The sequence below is a fragment of the Melanerpes formicivorus genome, unplaced genomic scaffold, assembly GCF_026170545.1.
Source record: "Melanerpes formicivorus ecotype bairdi unplaced genomic scaffold, bMelFor1.0.p_v2 SCAF_84, whole genome shotgun sequence".
In the NCBI taxonomy this organism is placed as follows: domain Eukaryota; kingdom Metazoa; phylum Chordata; class Aves; order Piciformes; family Picidae; genus Melanerpes; species Melanerpes formicivorus.
The window spans coordinates 1,284,860-1,304,357 of record NW_027142436.1 but is presented as its reverse complement, the minus strand read 5'-3'; the positions used below and the strand labels follow the sequence as shown (position 1 = coordinate 1,304,357).

The window sequence follows — 19,498 nt, the reverse complement described above, 5'->3', positions numbered from 1 at the left end:
CATTCCAATGGCTAACAACTCTCTCAGTGAAGAACTTTCTCCTCAGCTCCAGCCTAAACTTCCCCTGGTGCAGCTTGAGACTGTGTCCTCTTGTTCTGGTGCTGGTTGCCTGGGAGAAGAGACCAACCTCCGCCTGGCCACAACGACCCTTTAGGTAGTTGTAGAGGGCAATAAGGTCTCTCCTGAGCCTCCTCTTCTCCAGGCTAAACAATCCCAGCTCCCTCAGCCTCTCCTCATAGGGCTTATGAACCCCTTTAAAGAAAAAAATTACCTTATAAATGTCAAGGGCAGTGAGGTGAGTGCAAAACACTTCTTGAAGAACAAACTTGGGGAGCAGAAGATCTGAAGGACTCCAGCTCCCAGAAGCATTTTTTTCTGTTGTGGTTTTAAAGTGAGATCTTGAAGCTACCCACACTTGAAAATATGAGACTTCTTTTTTAGGGGCCTGGAGTCAAAACCCCTTGAGACCAACAGTGAGACTCACTTGACGATGCCTGCTTGTGAGTGCAAAGTCTGGGATAGTTGAGCTTAGCCTTCCAACTTTCATTTCCATGGACCATGCAGCCAGGCTAGGAGCACAGAGAGGGACAAGAGCATGTGCACTTGAGGATGCTCCTGGATGAGCTGGGATGCAGGCTTCCAAATCTCTTTCCCATTGCTTCTTCCTGAAACACAAGCTTAGCCTCCAGGAAGGCCATGGCTCTGCAGCAGAAAAAATTGCATTTCCCCAAGGAGCAGTCAATATATTGCCACAACCTTAATCTTATTTACCATGGTAGTATGGTTTTAATTTTTCTGTGTTTGATCCCTTGGCTTCAGGAATATTGATAGAAATAGGGACTGTGAAGATCAAATAAAGAGCAGACTGTTGCACATGAAAAAATACCCTTCAGTCCTCACTCTCTCACAGTGATTCAGCTTTTCCAACCGTGCTGCTGAGGTAAAAGCCTCACACGTGCGCAGAAGCGTTAGCAATGCCTGTAATGCTTTCACCACACTGGCTTGCAGAAGAGCCTTGGCTGCAGGAGGAGATATCACCTACTCCTAAATTTTCTTCAGCAGTGGGGAGACCAGAGGTGTGGGTGGTGGTGCACAAAAAGCTATTGCCCTGTTTTCGTGCTGGCATGGGTTGTTTGCTGCTCGCTGCAGCTCACTGTTGATCTTAGTCAGTAGCTCTATTTATGCATCTGTGTTGGTTTTTCTGGTAGTCCATGCTGAGGACTGGCCCAGCTGTGCTGTGGCAGTAAGAGCTGAGCCAGGCAGGGCAGAGCTGGGCCCAGCAGCACTCCTGCCTAGCCCTGGCACCCCTGTCCTAATCAGGGGCAGACCCTGGGTGCAGGGTAATTAGAAACATGGAAGGAGCTTTCTGCCTTTTGAAATCTGTCTCCCAACATCAAAGTGCTTGGTGCAAGTCGTGCTCCAGAGGTCAGCTCCCATATCTAAATGAGTGATGTACTTCATGGTATCTGTCGGGAGGGATATAATGAAGAAAACCGGCTTTGAGATGGGGCATGATGTGAAAAACAGGTGGCCCGTTTTAATGGCTTGTGGGGCATCTGTTTTGCAGTATGGTCGCGTTCCCCTAAACAGTACAAACACTATGGGTGCACAGCCCCTGTGGGCACACAGCCTTTGCGGTGCCAGGCACTGTCTGGCCCAAAGCGGAGCACTCTGGAGAGCAAGTAAAGGGCAAGAGAGAATGGGGGTCTCCTTAAATCTTCTCACCACGGTGGCAAGCAATGCCTCATCCATTTCACTGCAGACCCTCTTCTCATCCTGAAAGAAGAGTGGGCACTGTCTCCACCTCGGGGTGATGTACACAGGCCCCCCAAAACACCTGTCCCTCAAAGCATCCAGGGGTGAAGATGCCATGCGAGATACCTGGCAAAGCAGGTCCCCGGAGGCTCTCAGCCGCACCCTCGGGACTGCCTTCATTCCTTGGGGCACAGCCCCTCGGAGGAGCCCGCTCCCCATGTCATGCGGTTGTTGGCCTCGGGTAGTCCCCGATTTGGCCTGTAGGAAATACTCCGCTGAGATCATGCCCCTGGCCGGTAACGTTTCCAGGGCCTCCTCCCTCCTTAGCTGACACAATCGTTCCGATGTTACTCTGTCTCTACCCACGCCGTAAAAGAAAGAGTTGGCTGGCATCAGCCAAGCTATAGATCCATCCCAGCCTGCATTTTTCAAAGGCTGACGGGGAAACCGCCGTCGTTTCCCCAGAAGATGAGCAGGGTGGCAGTCTGTGCGCACCTTGCACACTTGGTTCGGGCAGCGCACACTGGAGAACCCCTGCTCGGTGGCCTGACCTACAGGGTGGACCTGAAGATGACCGGCTGGATAATACCGCACAGTGTCTCCTCAGGAGCCATCTGCCCTGCCGCGGGCGGTCCGGTACATTCAGATCTCCTAAACCTGCCGCGGGAAGGCAGCCCGAGCCTCCTGCCGCCCACGGAAAGGAGGGAGGTGGAAGGTGGGGTGGGGGTAGGGGAGATTCATTCTCGAAACAGGGAGGGCAGCAGGTGTCCCAACAGCTTCGGGACCGCGTTTCATACCGTTATGCACCCGCTGCCTTTGCAAAAAAATTACCCCGGCCTGCAATCTGTCTTGTTCCACACGCGTGAAACACCACTGACTTCAACAGGTACCGGGGCTGTCTTGGGACATCTGCAACGAAGCTGCCCCTGCCATGGATGAAAGATAAAACTCCCACTGCTCCCGCTACGTAAGACTAAGGAAAAAAGCCCCACATCACCCCAGCCCCCCAAAGAAGGGTACATCCTATAGGATACAGCAAGACTAAAAGCCCATCCCGCCAACACCTGCAACGTGCTTCCCCTCGCCCCTACCCGTGGTCCCCCGCAGCCGCCCGGAGGGCAAGTGTCACTATCCCGGTGGTCGGAGCGAGTGAGTGGCGAGTACCGCAGGGCAGTGTAGAGGGTCCACGGGTCAGCGCGCAACGGGTTTGTGGCCGCGGAGGCTGGGTTGCCCCGCCGGACACAGATTCCTCCATCCCGTGATAGCTGTATTTTAACTGGGCGCCCCCCCGCCCCGTTATTTTGATGTGGTGGTTCGTGCCGGGCTCCGGGAGTCCTGCTGGCAAGGGGCTCCCGGCATGGTGTGCCGCGGAGCGGAGGGCGCAGCCAGCCGCGTGTGCCGGGCCGCGGGTGGGCCGCACTGCGGAGGGCTCTCGGGAGGCAGCGACTGACAGCACACCTCCCAGGGACATCTTCCCCGGAGGCTGCCGTCGCCCTCCCACCTCCTTGGCCTCGCCGCCGCTCTCAGAGCGCTGGCACACGGGACCGGGTGAGACCTGGGGGTTGAACTTTCCCGGACCCGTTGCCGATTCCTTTCCCCTTTTTTTGTATGTCTGATGTGTATTAGCTAAATGGCTCGCCCTTATCCCTCGCTGGAAATTACTTCCCGCTTTCATTGTGGTGAACTTTGCCTCGCCTGACTCTTTACGGCTTTTCTCTTGCTGATGGGCTTTCCTTTGTGGAAGTTTCGCGGGCTGATTGTATTTGTTAATTAGTTGCTAACAGCATCGTAATGCGGCCTTGATGGATAACCATGTCATTAGCACTCACCCCTGCAATTCACATTTCCAGCAGGGCAGGGGCCACCCCATGCCGAGACCATGATTTGTGGCCGTAGCCCCGTGCGGGTTACACGCACCGCCAGCCCGCGCCCGCCTCGTGCTGGAGGGGCCGCGGCCGAGGTCCGGCAGCTTTTCTCCCGGCTCACTCTTGGCTGCAGTCCTCTCGTTGGGTTTTATTTTGGAGGCGAGAAAAGCGGCAGGGAAAAGGCATCGGAAGCCCCTCCTTTGTGTGGCCCGGTGGGGACGTGGGTGCGTGAGCAACCCCCCAGATCCCCTATCAGCTGCTGAGGACGAGGGCATCCCGCACAAACCGCTACCGGTGAGGCATGCGTTGGGACACATCACAGCCATGCCGCCGCGTCGCCCAGCAGCACCCCAATTCCCTCCCGCCCGGCAGCCGCCGGGACAGCGGCGCCGGCCGGGTGGGGTCCGCCCGCTCCGCCCCGTCCAGCTCCGCTCCACCCCACGCCTTCCCCGCCGGAGGCCTCGGCCGAGCCTGGGAGATGTAGTCCCGGCTCCCGGGCTCGCCGGCGGGGCTTTGGCAGGGGACTACGTTTCCCAGGCCCCCCTGCTGCTCGGCCGGCCCGCGGGAAGGGCCGGGCTGTCAATCAGTGAGCGTCGGCGGGGGTAGCGAGCTGGGGATCCCCCTACCTCCCCCCACCCCCCGCCTTCCTCCGCGTCCTGCTAATAATAAGTGCTTCAGAGGCTTAAAAGCAGGGAGGCAAGTGTCATGCGGGCGCAACGTAAACGGCTGAGCTCCGGGTGAGTGCCCTGGTCCGCTCTACAGTCGGTACAGCCTGGAGGAAAAAAAAGGGAGGGAAAGAAAAAAAAAATCCACCAAAAAAGCCTCGGAGCTGGTTCCCGGGGAAGGGGCGAGAGGAGAGAAACCCGAAAGGCTGGACAAGCCGCCAGTGAAGTGGCGATGAGGCGCAGGAAGACGGCAGTAGCGGCCGGCTGCTGCCTCGCCTTCCTTCTGGGCACCCTGCTGAACGTCCTCTTCATCCCCGGCTCCGAGCACCCGCCGCCCCGCGATGTGGCTCCCCCCTCCCCGCCCGGCTCCCTCCTCGACCTGCCGGAGGAGGAAGGCGGTGGTCGGGCTGCCTTGGCGCAGCAGATCCGCGAGCGCTACGAGGAGGTGCTGCACTACCGGCAGCACCGGGCGGCGGCGGCGGCGGGGCGGCGGCCCCTACGGCCGCGGGAGCGGCGCCTGATGGACCTGGCGCCGCCGCGCACCTCGGCGGAGCAGCCGGGGCCGCGGGGCCGAGCGGCGGCGGGGCCTCGAGCCGGCGCCTCGGCCGAGCTCTCCCTGGAGCCGCCGTTGCTGGGCTGCCGCGACATCCGCAATGTCAGCGGCGTGCAGTACTTGGGCTCGGGGTACACTAAGGCTGTCTACAAGGCGGTCCTCAACCGCACGCTGGCCGTGGCTCTGAAGGCGGTGGATTTCGGCGGGCACGACATCGCCCACTGCGTGCGGCAGTTCTCCTCCCTGGGGGATTGCTACCGCCTGGCCGCCTACAAGATCGTCAAGGAGATGATTCTGCTGCAGCGGCTGCGCCATGCCAACGTCCTGCAGGTACGCGGCTCCTGCGCGGGCGTCCGCGGAGCCCCGCCGAGGCGGGTGGGTTGCGACTATTGCCTTGCGCTTGGCTCCGCCGCGGATAAGTTGTTGGTGCTGCCGCCGCCGGGCAAAGCTTGAGTGGGGCCCCCGAGAGTTTTCCCCCGAACACACTCCGTGGGGAGAAGCAGCCCCGTCGAGAGGCGCGGGGGAGGAGGGGAGCGGTGGTGCTGACACAGGGGTGTTTGCGGGCACTTCTCCCTTCCCATCACGGGTCCCTAGGCGCGTCGCTGGCTTTCCGCCGGCAGCTCTGCACTGGAGCGGTGTTCGTCTTCCCGCCGGCCAGAGCTTCGCACCCGCAGGGCCCGGGGACCCTGGCCGGGGAAAAAGGTGCGTGATGCAGCTCGTTGCCCTTTCCGACTGGTGTAAGGTTCACCACACTGGCAACTTCCCGCCACCGCCGGCCCCGCGGCTTGCTTTCTGATCGCTCATCCTCGGAAACAAAATTAATACTGAGGTGAGGGAGAGGGCGAGGGCTTAGGAAGGACTCGGGAGATTGAAAAGCACTCCCCAGATGTGGGAGTCTTGACTGCAGGAGCCGCTTGATGCGTGTGCACCCCTGGAGAGAAGGAGGCGCAGGGGGCAGCCCTGGCAGCGTCTGCGGCGGCTGTCGGCTGCCGCAGGCTCTGAGCCGGCGCCGTGCGGGATACACGAAGCCCTGGCACGGGCACCAGCCCACGGAGTAACCCACTGGGACGGCCCGAGTGTGAGTCAGTGCGCCGGCACTGCCGCACTTGCCAAAAGGGCTGCATAGTAGGGCTGTTACACATCAGCATGAATCTCAACGGGTCCATTTGGATGTAAATGCTGGTATGGAAATTCCTGTTGGGTTTCGCATAGCATGAGCGTTGCAGTAGAATAAAAAATGAACGTTAGACCAGACGGTCTCACAGTAGGTGCTTTTTGAACTGAATCGAGTAAAGGAGTTTTGTGTTTCTTCTTCAGCAGCAGCAGGAGTACCAGCTCCCCCACGAGAACTTAAGATCCCAACGATCAAAGCTCTCGAGTTTCATATACTGTTCAAAGAAAGGGTACTCATGATTTATCCAAGAGAAAATAGTTATTAACCTTCCTTCCTCCCTCCTTTCCTTCCATTCCCCATGTTGTTTCCTCCGTCACGACTGTGTCACGACTACCTATAAGGAGAGAAGTGTCTAGCAAACTGCAAACAATTGTGCTCCTAGTGAGGATGTTAGTTGCTTCTCTCCTTGTTGCTGTGATGAATTCATTTTGGGAAACCCGTGCTTGGGTGCCGGCATTGTTACAGACTGAGCTGACAGCAGGAGATACACCCTACAGCTGTAAACGCGAAGGGGATTTTTTTCGTGCTCAGTGGAAGCGAGTTGGCCCGAGTGAGCTTGAAGCATGTGTTTTTAAAGGTGCAGGTTATTTCGGTGGGCACTTACCCGTGTTACTCGTGTGCGGTTTTCTGCTCTGGAAGGTTAATTTGTAAATAGCTCATCTTCCTCACACAATGGAAGGGGGCTGCTTTGTCTGGGAAGCGTCTGGAGCGGCTGTCGGGTGTTTCCACGTGTGCGGGTAGCGGGGAGGCCAGGCAGTGGGTGGGCAGCACTGTCAAGACTGCCTGCATTACTGTTCCCTCTGCAGCACGGCTTGGAGGAGCCACTGTAGTTCACCCCTCCATTTTGGGATGTCAGGTGCATTATGAAGTGGGAAGCAAAGGTGAGATGTGGCATGTTCCTTGGTGAGGAAGGCTGGGGCTGAAGCAGCTGGAGCGTGAGTTGGTACTTCCACAAGTGCTGGGAGGAGAAACAGGCCCAGCCCTGTGTTGGGAAAATGCTGTCATGGGCAAAAAGCCTACGTGTTAATTAGGGCTATATATTACCATGCCACCCAATTTAAAAATAGATCACATTTAAATCAGAAATATGTTTTCAGTTTTGTTCTGATTTTGTCATCGTGTTTTCTTTTGTCTGCCCTCTGGCTCCACCAGACCCTGCCAGTGCTGTCTGGCTGAGATCTGAAAAGCCCTGAGCCCATGAACATCACCCGACTTTGGGTTCAAAATGTTTAATTCTAGAGACTTGTGAGGTGAGGTTGGTGCAGTAGGAGTGAGGGCTAAACATTTGACAAGACCTTACTTTGAAAGGAGACTATAAAAGTTGACCTGACAGGCTTTTTCTGGACACAGAGCAGCTCCACGGGCAAGGAGCAAGCCTGCAGTGGGCTGGAATGGTAAACCAGTGCAGAAAATACGCACCGCCGAGCAAGGTGAAATTCATTGATTATGCCTCTGTTAAAATATCAAACGGGACAGAATCTACTTGCCCCAAGACTAATTCTTATCTTGTTTTCAGTGGAAGCTGGCCCAGGACTTAGGAATCACACTGTCCAGGATTTGCTGCCGAGGCAGAGAACCTCAGTTTCAAACCAATCTCCTCCACTTTTCTGGCTTTTGACAGGCGCTTCAGCTTTTATAGGAGCAGTAGGACCTGTACTCCCTGCAGTTGCCAAAGGCACGACACAACATTTACTGGGCCAGCAAAGGCTCGGAACATTTCTGCCGTTGTTCCTTACCTCTTTTTGGCTCATTGCCCCCTCCCAGCGGCTGCCGACATACCCAAATACGAGCCGGCTGCTATAAATAGCTCGAAGGACATGACCACCCTCCTGCCACCCTGCCCTCGTGAGGGAGGGCAAGGCTGGTGTACAGCCTGCAGCAGTCACCCCCCTGCTCAGTGCAGGAAGAGGAGGTCCCGGACGGTTTTGAGCGCGGAGGAAAGCGATGCTTTTCCTTCTGGTGTCACCTGTGAGCGCTGCCTGGCCAGCACCCCGGCTGGGGAGGGCGGGATGCTTGCCGTCGCGGTCAGGGGCTATTCAGGGTGAATGCCTTCATGAGTTTCTTTCGCTGGAAACGAAGTTTTGTGTAGGCTCTGTCCTAGGAAAGGGGGTTTTCCTGTAAATCTCTGGCAGCTGACAGCCTGAAGTGTAGTTTGTAAGATAACAGACTTGTTCTTTACTGTCTCAGCAGTTCCCATTTCTGGCCTGTCTCTTGTCAAAAGCAGCTTTCTTTTTTTTTTAAGCCATCCTTTTAAAAGACTTGATTGTACAATAGATGGTAGGGGGGAGAAGGGCTCTTCCAGAAAGTACCACTGCCTTCAGACAACACGTTGACGTACCCACCGTGCCTTCTGCCTGGGGAAGGAGACAGACCTGTCAGCTCCAGCAGACGGGGCAAATCAAGTCTATCAAAAGAAACATGGAAACCCAGCAAGAGGGAGAGTGGTTCTGCATTAGCCAGCGCTGAGATGAAGGCATCTTGCCTTCCTATTTTTATTCCCGTGCTCTGCCCGTCACTAAAACTGCCTGTAGGATGGCTGCAGTGCCAGTACTGGCCTGTTGCCCCCCTTGCCCTCACAGCCTAGGGCTGCCTGGGGTTCCCTGGCATGGGAGCTGCAGGTGCAGCCCGTAGTGAAAATATATTTGCTTTGGAGTGGGAAAGAGAGGTAGTTCATTAAAGTCGATTTTATAATGAAGTACACCGGGGAGGAGGGGGAACTGGGTCACTGATTTATTGTAACAGAGGATGTAGCGGCCCGCTAATTGCTCTGCAGTCGCACTGTGTCAAACGAACGGTGCCTGAGCTCTTCCTTTCCCTCCGTGCTGTGGTTTCTTTTCTTGCAAAGTTCAAATGCTGCTGTCTGATTCCTGGCTTTCCCCGCGTTTTAGTGGGAAAGATGATTTAGTATGCTTTAATTCCTCCCTGCCCGTGTCTGAGGAAGAAAAGAAAATCAAACCATTTGCAGTTAATTTCGAACAATGAGCACGATTGTAAAGGCACAAAGGCAATGTTTGATTTACTGTAATAATGTAATTATAGCCCTGGAGTATCAGAATTAAGGGTGTTGCCATTCATGGGCATAAGCGGTTCTTTGGAGGAATTCTTTTGCTGAAGCTGAAGAGAGGGGAGGGAAGGTTTGAAACTACAGGCGTTTGGCAGAGTGCAAGCTTGTTTCTGTGACAGCTATTTATCAGCACTTCTAGTGTGAGTTCACAATGATTCATTTAAAGAGCTACTGCCGCCTTAGAAAACACAAAAGCAGGGAAGAGGTGGTGTGGGGTTTTTTTCCCCCCTGAAGCCAATGGAAGACACCAGCTGCTAACAACCGGTGGTTCGCTGACTGCCCAGCCGCAGCCGTTTCGTTTGGCTTATTGAGCTTTAAGGTAAAATTAAAGCATTGCAGATGAAATACCGAGCTCACATCCACACTGAAAAAGTCACCATCCAAGTGACGATGCCGAAGCAGTTTCTATGTGAATTGGTTCAGTTAGCTCTTGGTGTCTTTGTAACCGATTGTTTTAAATGGTCGTGATTGACAGGGAGAATATTCGTCACTTGGAAAATTAATTGATTAAAATAGTGCTGAAAATAATACATCACTTGTTGTTGACAAATTGGGTAGGCTTAAGATGTGCTAGCCGATCATCGTATCTTTAAACCACCTTTTTTAACCTAGGATTTTCTTCTCTTTGCATGTGCTAATTGGCAGACTTTTCACCCTGATGGTTTTCCTTTACATATGCATAGCCCGCAGGATAGGACAATTTCAATTTTAATGTGAGAATTAAAATGATAAAGCTCTCTCTACACTTTGGTTATTCCAGGTGGAAGCAGACAGTCTTTCCCAGTCTGGAGAAAATCAATTTGCCATTAATTTCCAGTGCAAACACATTTTCATAGGGAGTGTGTGGACTCTTGAAGATCTGGTCCTTCTTGCATGAATCGACTGTTGTTAAGCCTTGGTGGAAACGGCTACTCAGGGACCTCTTCTCTGTTGCCAGTGGGTGGCCACTGAATCCCCTTTGTGGTGGCAATGCTGCAGGATTCCCAGCAAGAAGCCTTGATCTGCAGTTGGCTGAAGTTTGGCCATAACAACTTTGGGAACTGCTGATTGTGACACCAGCTGGTGGATGACTGCATGGAGAGTTTGTCATGCTGAATTTTGTGTGGTACAGCAGAAGCTCGCAGGTCTTGAAGCAAACCTTCCAAAACCAAGACCCTAATGAGAATTAACTTTCTAGGATTGGGGCTAGCTGAGGTCTGACCATGTGGTCCACATGCAGTTATCGATGGGGGTTCACTACAAGTTGGAGGGTCCTTTTAGTCTGGGAATTTTCTTAAGTAGTTTCTTTGAGCTGCTTTTGGGACACGTTGTCTAAATATGAATGAGGTCACCACACTCAGTGCAAGACCAGACTGACACCATCTGTTAAACTGGTGTCGGGATCAGAGAAACTTAAAGATGGGCCTGGCCAATCCTGTTGAGGTGTCAGGAGAGGTTCACAGTGCTTGCTGGCCACCTCTTCTGTAAAAGTTGCCACCACTGCTGCCTGGCAAACAGTGATGGAACTGCTTCTTTGTTCCAGTCACTCCACTGCTTGATATTGCCATAGGTGCACCTTGCAGGAAATGAGACATCTGAGTCTCTTGGGCATCCTTTGAAACTGTTAAGTGATGGTCGATGTCGGGTGTCGGCACTGGCCGTTTATGTGGGTGGACAGAAAAAAGCAGGCAATGCCACCTACTTGATGACTTGATGGAGACAGCCTGCTGCTGCTGCTGAGCTCGCAGTGGAGTGGAGAAGGGTAGAGAGCAGTCAGATGCGGTTTGGCGAGGAAAGAAGAATTACACAAAGTGCTTCTTTATTGCAAGACTGCTTCCCAAAAGGCCCAGATGTTATCCTGCACTTTTAAGAGTGAAGAAAGGATCTGTTAACAAGAACTCCAGAGCTGCTGGAAGCACAAAGCTGATACAATTGCAAACCATCTCTAACCGTTTGTGTCACTGGAAGGCAAGCTGTATGTCTTGATGATGAAGTTGCCAAATAACGTTTTTTCCCCCCCTTGAAATGCTTGGAATGGCAAAGGTTGTTCAGCTTGCAAAGCTGATGGCAGGAAGAGGTTTCCGTAAGGCACGTGCCATCACAGATGTTAAAAGGGCTACATCATCCCTCCTTTTGCAAGCAGCATTCATAAAACTAATCCCAATCATTTGTTGAATGATTTCTATGATTGCTTCTCAGTTTTATGTGCCATGTAAATCATTCCAGAAGACTCTGGTTTGAATTTCTGCCTCCTTTATGGGAGCTGATGACTTGCAACCTTGTCCGGTTTCTTCAGGGAATCCTAGGAGCGTTCCTTCTCTGCAGCAGCTTGAGGAGATCGTTGGTCACCATGGCATGCTCTCTGCTTGCCTCTTTTGATAGGAGTGGCAATGAGGGAACAAGGCCTCTTCAACCCATCAAGATCCTGGCCTAGAAATTTCTTATGACCAGGCCAGAATTACAAGGGAAAGTTTTTAGAACTTCTCTTTCAATTTGCCACTGTCCCAAATGTGAGGTAGCTTGGTCAACCTCTTGTCTCAGGTGTCTAGTGATAGGATGTGTGGGATTGGTTCAAACCTGTGCCAGAGGAGGTTCAGATATAACATTAGGAAGCATTTCCCTAGCGAGAGGGTAGTCATACACTGGAACAGGCTTCCTAGAGAGGTGGTCAGTGCCCCAATCCTGTCAGTGTTTAAGAGGAATTTGGCCAATGCTCTTAATAACATGCTTTAACTTTTGGTCAGCCCTGAAGTGGTTGGGAAGTTGGACTAGATGACTATTGTAGGTCCTCTCCAACTGAAATGATCATATCCTGCCCTATTCCATCCCATCTTTGCAGCAGATCATGGTGACCCTTTTGTACATGCCGTGTCTTTTGGTGCCAGCCTGCTATGTTTGGCCAGCGAGGCAGGAGGTGACCCCTGGAATGGAATAGAATAGAATTAACCAGGTTAGAAAAGACCTTTGAGATCATCAAGTCCAACCTATCACCCAACACCATCTAATCTATTAAACCATGGCACCAAATGCCTCATCCAGTCTCTTCCTAAACACCTCCAGTGATGGTGACTCCACCACCTCCCTGGGCAGCACATTCCAATGGCCAATCTCTCTTTCTGGGAAGAACAACTTCCTAACATCCAGCCTAAACCTCTCCTGGCACAGCTTGAGACTGTGTCCTCATGTTCTGGTGGTGGTTGCCTGGGAGAAGAGACCAACCCCCACCTGGCTACAGCCTCCCTTCAGGTAGTTGTAGAGAGCAGTGAGGTCACCCCCTGAGCCTCCTCTTCTCCAGGCTAAGCAACCCCAGCTCCCTCAGCCTCTCCTCACAGGGCTGTGCTCCAGACCCCTTCCCAGCTTTGTTGGCCTTCTCTCGAAGGGCACACCAAGGCTGGCAGAGCTCTGTTTCTCTGACCCTCTGCTCACTGCATGAACAAAGACAATGCTGTTGTGTTGTGAGGCCTCGCTTGGAAGTGTTGCAGCCGTGGTGTATGACATGTCTGTACCAGATATGCAAGCTGGTTTTTTGTCTTAAGATTTTTTTTGGGGATGTTTGCACCAACACAGTCATCCAGTGGTTGATGTGGATGCCTTGTGGCACGTCACTCTCATTGCAATTTCTCATTTCTGTGACGGCTGTGACAAGAACTAGTGCCCACAGGCATTATGCTGACGTTAATATTGGCTCTAGACTGATTTTAAAGGAGTTGTTATTTTCCATCACACTTAGGAGGATTGCTGGTGTAGGTAGTAGACACCACAAACATGGGCATTTTGTATTGTTTTATGCCAAATGTAATTTGGAAAGAGTTGTTTGGTTTGGTTTCTTGTTGTTGGGGTTTTCCCCCTTCTTCCATCTTTGACTATGTAGCTATGGATAGACTCCAACCACATTTTCAAGCTTTCTGTGGTAAAGTACAGAGTGATAGGACTCAGATACCTAAGAAAGGAGAATTACACAGAGGAATCTAATAGGCATTAAGCTTTTCTGAGCATGCAAGGCACAGAGCCTATTTGTTTGTTTTGTGGTGCAAATCCACATTATGGTGAAGGGTTAAACTTGCTGTGCAGTGGAATTGAATGCGGTGGCTGTGGATGGAGGTCAGGGGAGCTTCTGGTCTGGCTATTTACAAGATAATGAACTGCATCCCCGGTGATACCGGCTTGTTTCCATTGAAATCCTGGTTGATCTATTTGCCTTCTACTGGAAGGCTTTGCAAAAGCAAGCTGCCGGTGTGACTAAATAGTTGCAAGGTTGGGCCTTGTGCAGTGCAAATTCAAAACACTATAAATGTGTAAGGAAAGCAAGGAGAGTAAAAGGGAGGTAATGTTATTAAGTCATCATAATATGTGGCAGAACAGCAGGTATATTTTGCTGTGTATGCACACAGGGACATATAAAACACGTGGAGGTAACTGGGGGACCCCTGTGACTATACCACCAGATCTGGTTAGATTCGTATCCATATGTGAGGCTTTAAATAATGCATTCCCATTTTCTGTTAATGAACTTCTGGGTTTGGTAACAGGGCCAGCTGTGAGATTTTTGTACATTCTAGCTCTTCTGGAGTTCAGTGCTGCTTGTCATGATACAGTTCCAGATAAAAGCCCAGGCAGGTCTGTGAAACTGGAGTTTGGTTTTTTGAATTGCCCGCTGCTTGCTCTCAGTTCCAGCATCCAGCAGTGGAGGAAATCCTGCTGCACAGCTGTCAGCACACAGTTTTGGTCCCATTCTTAAAAGCTTCTGCATGGTGCTGGGAGTGCTCTGTGTGAAAGTCTTTTCCCAGTGAAGCTCAGCCCTTGGCAGGGCTTGGTCGATAGCTTGCAATGAGGAAAATCAGTGCACTTCTTGTGCTCTGTCCCTGTATATCCTGTAGCAGAAAGGTTGCTGTTGCAGTGATCTTTCCTGAAAGGTTTAGGCCTTTCAGGAAACTCATCATTTTTTCCAGGGACATGCATGTTACAGTTTTGTAGATGCCTTGGGGCTGAGTAGGTATGTCAGTATTTTAAAATGGTTAAATATGTATTTAAATGAATATCAAATGTATTAAAACATAGATGCAAATATGTATTACACACAGAAACACACATACACATGGAATATATACACAAGTGTATGCAAATGTGCATGTGTGTATATATGTGTGTATTTGGATATGCATATACCATCAGCAAGGAAGGCAGACATTTAAAACCTGAGATAAATAGATCTCAAAGTGACATAAGCATCTCAAATCATGTATTGGTAAATCATAGCTGCATCAGAGAGTTGTGGCAGTTCTGCTCTTGCAGAAACTGTCCCAGTGTTCCAGGAATGAAAGGTGAATCCAAGGATTGGTTGCATAAAAAGAATAGAATAGAATAGAATAAGCCAGGTTGGAAAAGACTTTTGAGATCATCAAGTCCAACCTATTACCCAGCACCACCTAATCAACTAAACCTTGGCACCAAGTGCCCCTTGCCAGTCTCTTCCTAAACACCTCCGGTGATGGTGACTCCACCACCTCCCTGAGCAGCACATTCCAATGGCCAATATCTCTTTCTATGAATAACTTCCTCCTCACCTCCAGCCTAAACCTCCCCTGGCACAGCTTGAGACTGTGTCCTCTTGTTCTGGTGCTGGTTGCCTGGGAGAAGAGATCAACCCCCACCTGTCTACAACCTCCCTTCAGGGAGTTGCAGAGAGCAAGAAGGTCTCCTCTGAGTCTCCTCTTCTCCAGGCTAAGCAACCCCAGCTCCCTCAGCCTCGCCTCACAGGGCTGTGCTCCAAACCCCTCCCCAGCCTCGTTGCCCTTCTCTGGACACCTTCCAGCAACTCAACATCTTTCCTAAACTGAGGGGCCCAGAACTGGACACAGGACTCAAGGTGTGGCCTAACCAGTGCTGGGTAGAGGGGCACAATGACCTCCCTGCTCCTGAATACTGTGTTCACGTTGACAGCAGTAAGTTTGCAAGAGCTTCTAACGTGTGCTGTTCTGACTTTGGCATGCAGTAGCTCACACAAAAGGCTCATCAGAGGGCTACTACCAGTGTCAGTGGGATCTTTTTATTTTCCCTGAGCACTGAGTTGCTGCAGAACACGAGCATCTTTGGTTAGGTGAGCCTGTGTTCATGTGTGTTTGAGAATGAAGGCCTTGGCAAGTGTTGACTGCTGCTGCTTCTCATGAAAGTGAGATTTGGAAAAGAAAAGGAATATTTCTTTTTAATTGCACTTTTCTACTGTGGGCAGCAGCTGGGCTTTCCTATAGTAAATTTGGGCAAGTCCAAACTAAAAGAGCAGAGAATTAGGGTTCTAGAAATTGCTTCTGATGTAATGCAGTGGAGTCTGTCACAATGCAGCTGGTTAATTGTGTTTCTGAGGCTCCCATTCCTTGAGTGATGGAAATCTGATGTTCCTTATACAAAGGAGGGGGAAATTTCCAGGTTTTGTGCTTGGAGAGAGGATCTAAAGACTGCAAACTTTAGTGGCTAAACCCAAAACTATTTTCAATTTGTTTCAGTTTTCAGAGAATAGCATGAGCTGCAGAGCTGAGTTTTGCCCTTCAGTAGCTGCGGCGGCGATTCCGCTGCAGCCGGGAAGCCAGGCCGAGCAGGGCTGGCTGAGCCCAGGCTGGGGAAGGGAGCTGATTCTGTCCTTCCTGACTTAGCAACCTCTGTATAGAAATGTAACTCTTGATGGAGGTTCTGGCTTGATAGTTATTTCTTCTGAAAATCCATCAAGGGTGTGTGCACTAATGCAGGAGGGCTTGTTGTTTGCCCAGACTTAACTCTGCTGCTGACAGCTTAATAAGCTCCTTTATTTTGTGTTTTTATTCAGTTAGCTTGTCAGCTTTTGTGTAGGGGCTGACCTCTGCTTTTGCCTTCCTCCCCCCACCCCAGCTTCTCTGAAAGGGGCACCTCTGTCCCTGTAATTTGTAGCAAAATGGAGTTGTAAAGGGAGTTGAACAGCCTGGCTGTAGGGACATGGGCTCTTACAAAGCCATCTAGCTTTTGCAGGGGCTGACCTCGTATGCCCAGCATGCCTGAAAACTGTTGCAGCCAGTGGGATTTTTTTAGTGTGTAAAAGCTAATGCAGGGCTGAGCATTTGTGACTGAGAATATCTAAAGGGTGAGGGAAAGATTTGGAAAAGGAGGCTACTCAGAAGGAGTTAATGGCACATGAGATTTCATGTCGAGCATATGCTTTTCTAAACAGGCAGAGCCTCATCCTTATATTGTGACTGCTGTTACACTCTACACAAAAATATATTGGGGCAGCATTTAAGTGCAGTGACTTGAGACAGCAAAAAGATGTGGGGCTGTATTTCTTCCCATTCATTTAATTGGAACCATGCTGGAAAGGTGTATGAAAAGCAGCGCTCTTGAATATGTCTGAAGTGTAGCTTTGCAATACTGAGAATTATGTCCAACTTAATAGCATTTCAGATAGAGGAGGTATTTTGGCTCTTCTTTTGCTTTCAGCTATATTCAGTTTCCCCATGTGGTTATTTTTCTTGTTGCTGTATCCATCCAGCTATCTCTTTCTTACTTCACTGTCTGGGAATACAAACGGTTTTGTCTCATTTCAGAGCAATAAAATGGATGGGGCAAAAAACGCAAGGAAGGAAAAAGTGTTTTAGGTTGCACTGGTTTACTTGGTCTTGTGTCTTAAGTCATCTGAAAAGGCCTAAGAATTTCTTGTAGTATTTTACATCTGTCTATATTCTGTATTTTGTAACATCTGGGTGCTGGTTCATCAGGAGGGGATGAATGGTAACCATTTTAGATGCTTAACTGGCTGTTGGGACTTGCCCAGTTTGTAATCACGGTAATTGCACATGCAAATATGTCCATGTAATTACATGTGCATTTCTGCATTTGGCTTCAGGAGTTCATTTAGGAAAGTATGAATGTGGCCCAATAAGTCCTCTATATCTCAGACTTCTGTGCTTGTAGAACTTCTATATAATTATGTAATAACAGTGCATCTGGAGAGGTTTCACTTAAGTAAAAGAAATAAAGAGTTCAGGGTAGATTACATTTTTTTTTGACTTAGACCTACACTGACTTGCTCAGTACTATGTTTTTCAGCTTGTAAAATTCAGTTCAGCTTCTTTTAAGAATAAAGAGCAATTTATTATGAAATCAAAACTGAGTTAGGCAATTTAAGTGTTCACAGTGGATATTAAGAAAGCAAAATATACATTGAATACTCAGGAAGCGAATTCTTTTGCCAGTGTACAGATTTGATACTAAAATGAAAGAATGATTTATGAGCAAAGTTTCTGCTCTCTGAGAACAGATTTGGATCATTATTACTACTGTTGACATCATGGACTGAGACAAAATTCGGTCTGCAGAAGAGAAGGCTCCGAGGTGACCTAATTGTGGCCTTCCAGTATCTGAAGGGGGCCTACAGGAAGGCTGGGGAGGGACTGCTCAGGATCTCAGGGAGTGATAGGACTAGGGGGAATGGAATGAAGCTGGAGGTGGGGAGATTCAGGCTAGATGTGAGGAGGAGGTTCTTCACCCTGAGAGTGGTGAAACCCTGGAATGGGTTGTCCAGGGAGGTGGTCGAGGCCCTGTCCCTGGAGGTGTTTAAGCCCAGGCTGGATGAGGCTCTGTCCAGGCTGATGTAGTGTGGGGTGTCCCTGCCCATGGCAGGGGGCTTGGAACTAGATGATCCTTGTGGTCCCTTCCAACCCTGAATGATACTATGATACTATGATAATAGACCCAGGCAGATACTGTTACTCATTTCATATGCACATAAATAGATAATGAGACTAATTTCTCCTTCTTTTGTGTGTACAGATATGTAAGTATTATGTTTTTGTAACCAAATGAGTGTATAACTGTTGCTTATCTTCTGTATTTCTATTCCTGGACAGATTTTGACAAACATTGAGACTGTCTAATGCAGACTGCTGTGTTTTGTTTTTGTGTTCAGTGGCAGTGTGAACCATCAGTTATTTGAATACTGTCGTTCCTCAGTCTGGAATGCTCAATCATTTTCCTTGTGACTTTCCCCCCAGTGCATAGTATTACTGTGCTGAAGGCAAGAGCTGAACTCTGCAGATGATATGGAAACAGATGTTGAATTTTGACACTCAGAAGTGAGGGGTTTCAAACCTATGGAGCACCATCCTGCCTTCTTAGTCTGCCCTGCGTGATAGATGTGAAGTACCTAGTGAGAACTACAGAGCCCAGCCAGTCTCTTTAGAAAAGATATGTATTGTATTCAATATTTTAGTTCAGTTTCACTGCTTGTTAGTTCAGAAGGCTTAACAAAAATTGTGCTGATGTGATCCTCTGTGGTAGTTTGCAGCACACAGAGATTTAACTCCTGTCCATAAGCTGTACAACAGTGGTGTCTCAGATGGTAAGGAACAAACAGAAGTCTGGTCTGAAGGGCTCTAAATTAAGAAATGATTGCTGCTGCAACCTTTGTCATGGTTGTGGCAGTGAAGAGAGGGGTCCCTTTTCCTATCTCAGATGTTCCTATCGGCATCTCTCTCAAATTCTCTGTTGTGCATGGATGCCAAAGCCTTTTTGGCACGTTGTAAAATAACCTCTGCTGGCTCTTTGTGTGTGTGTGTGTGTGTGTTTAGGTTCCTGTGGGTGTTTAAGCAGCTGTTTTGAAACACAGTGCCATTTTTACACCAGAAAGAAAAATTGTTTACTTCTTTTAAATTTTTTGGCACCCTTTTTTCCTTTAAATGTAGACAGCTACAGTCAGGGCTAGCAGAGCAGTTCATAACAAATCTGGTATTTGCTGACTTTAGCCTGCTCTTTGCTGTTCTGCCTTTGGGGGGTTGCAGGCCGTAAGAATGTGCTGGGTACTCGAATCTGCCTCACTCTGCTCCCTCCAGCGATGGCACTCTGTGTGTGGCTGTCTGCGCCGTTGGTGAATTGGGGTCAGTCCCTGCTCTGGTCCTCATGAGCCTGGGTTCTTCTGCAGGACTGAGTCCCCTCAGCTCAGAGGAGACCCTCATCATCCTCCCTGAGCTAGTTAAAACTAAAAGAGGTCTGAAAAGTCAAGTTACTCCGGGCAAGGAAGCAGAGGAATAGCAGCAGGGTGTATTTTAATGCAGCATTTTCACACAGACTCTTTTATTGTGTGGTTTGTTTGATGAGGGCAGAAATTACATTTAATTTTACTTCACATGCATGTGGTTCTGGCTGGAAAGTTACAATCAGATCCTTATCAGACTCATTTAACTGCCTCTTTGCTAGGGCCTGGCAGTGAGCTTGCAAAAGCCTGTCCCCCAGCTCTCTCAGACCTTGTCCCACTCCATATAAAGCAAGATATTTCTTCTCCCCAGTCTTGAAATATTCTTATGCAATTATTTGTGCAAGTAAAAATTAATTATTCATGTGGCCTTAAGAAGCAAATACAAGAAGGGATTGCTGGAATACACAGCTGGAATTGCCATTTAAGTGCTTTTAAGTTGAAGAAGCTAG

At 49.9% G+C, this 19,498-nt stretch overlaps 1 protein-coding gene across 2 annotated transcripts in view; it reads left to right on the top strand.

Moving 5' to 3' along the window:
* Positions 1–4,165: 4,165 nt before the first annotated feature.
* PKDCC (protein kinase domain containing, cytoplasmic) overlaps positions 4,166–19,498 on the top strand; it is an 84,251-nt gene continuing 68,918 nt past the window's right edge. Inside the window, exon 1 of one of the 2 annotated variants that reach the window (XM_068165148.1) lies at positions 4,166–5,168. In XM_068165148.1, coding sequence (XP_068021249.1) covers positions 4,518–5,168 — 651 coding nt within the window. In that variant the 5' untranslated portion in view covers positions 4,166–4,517. The remainder of the gene's footprint in view (positions 5,169–19,498) is intronic. The other variant, XM_068165147.1, reaches the window with a different exon arrangement.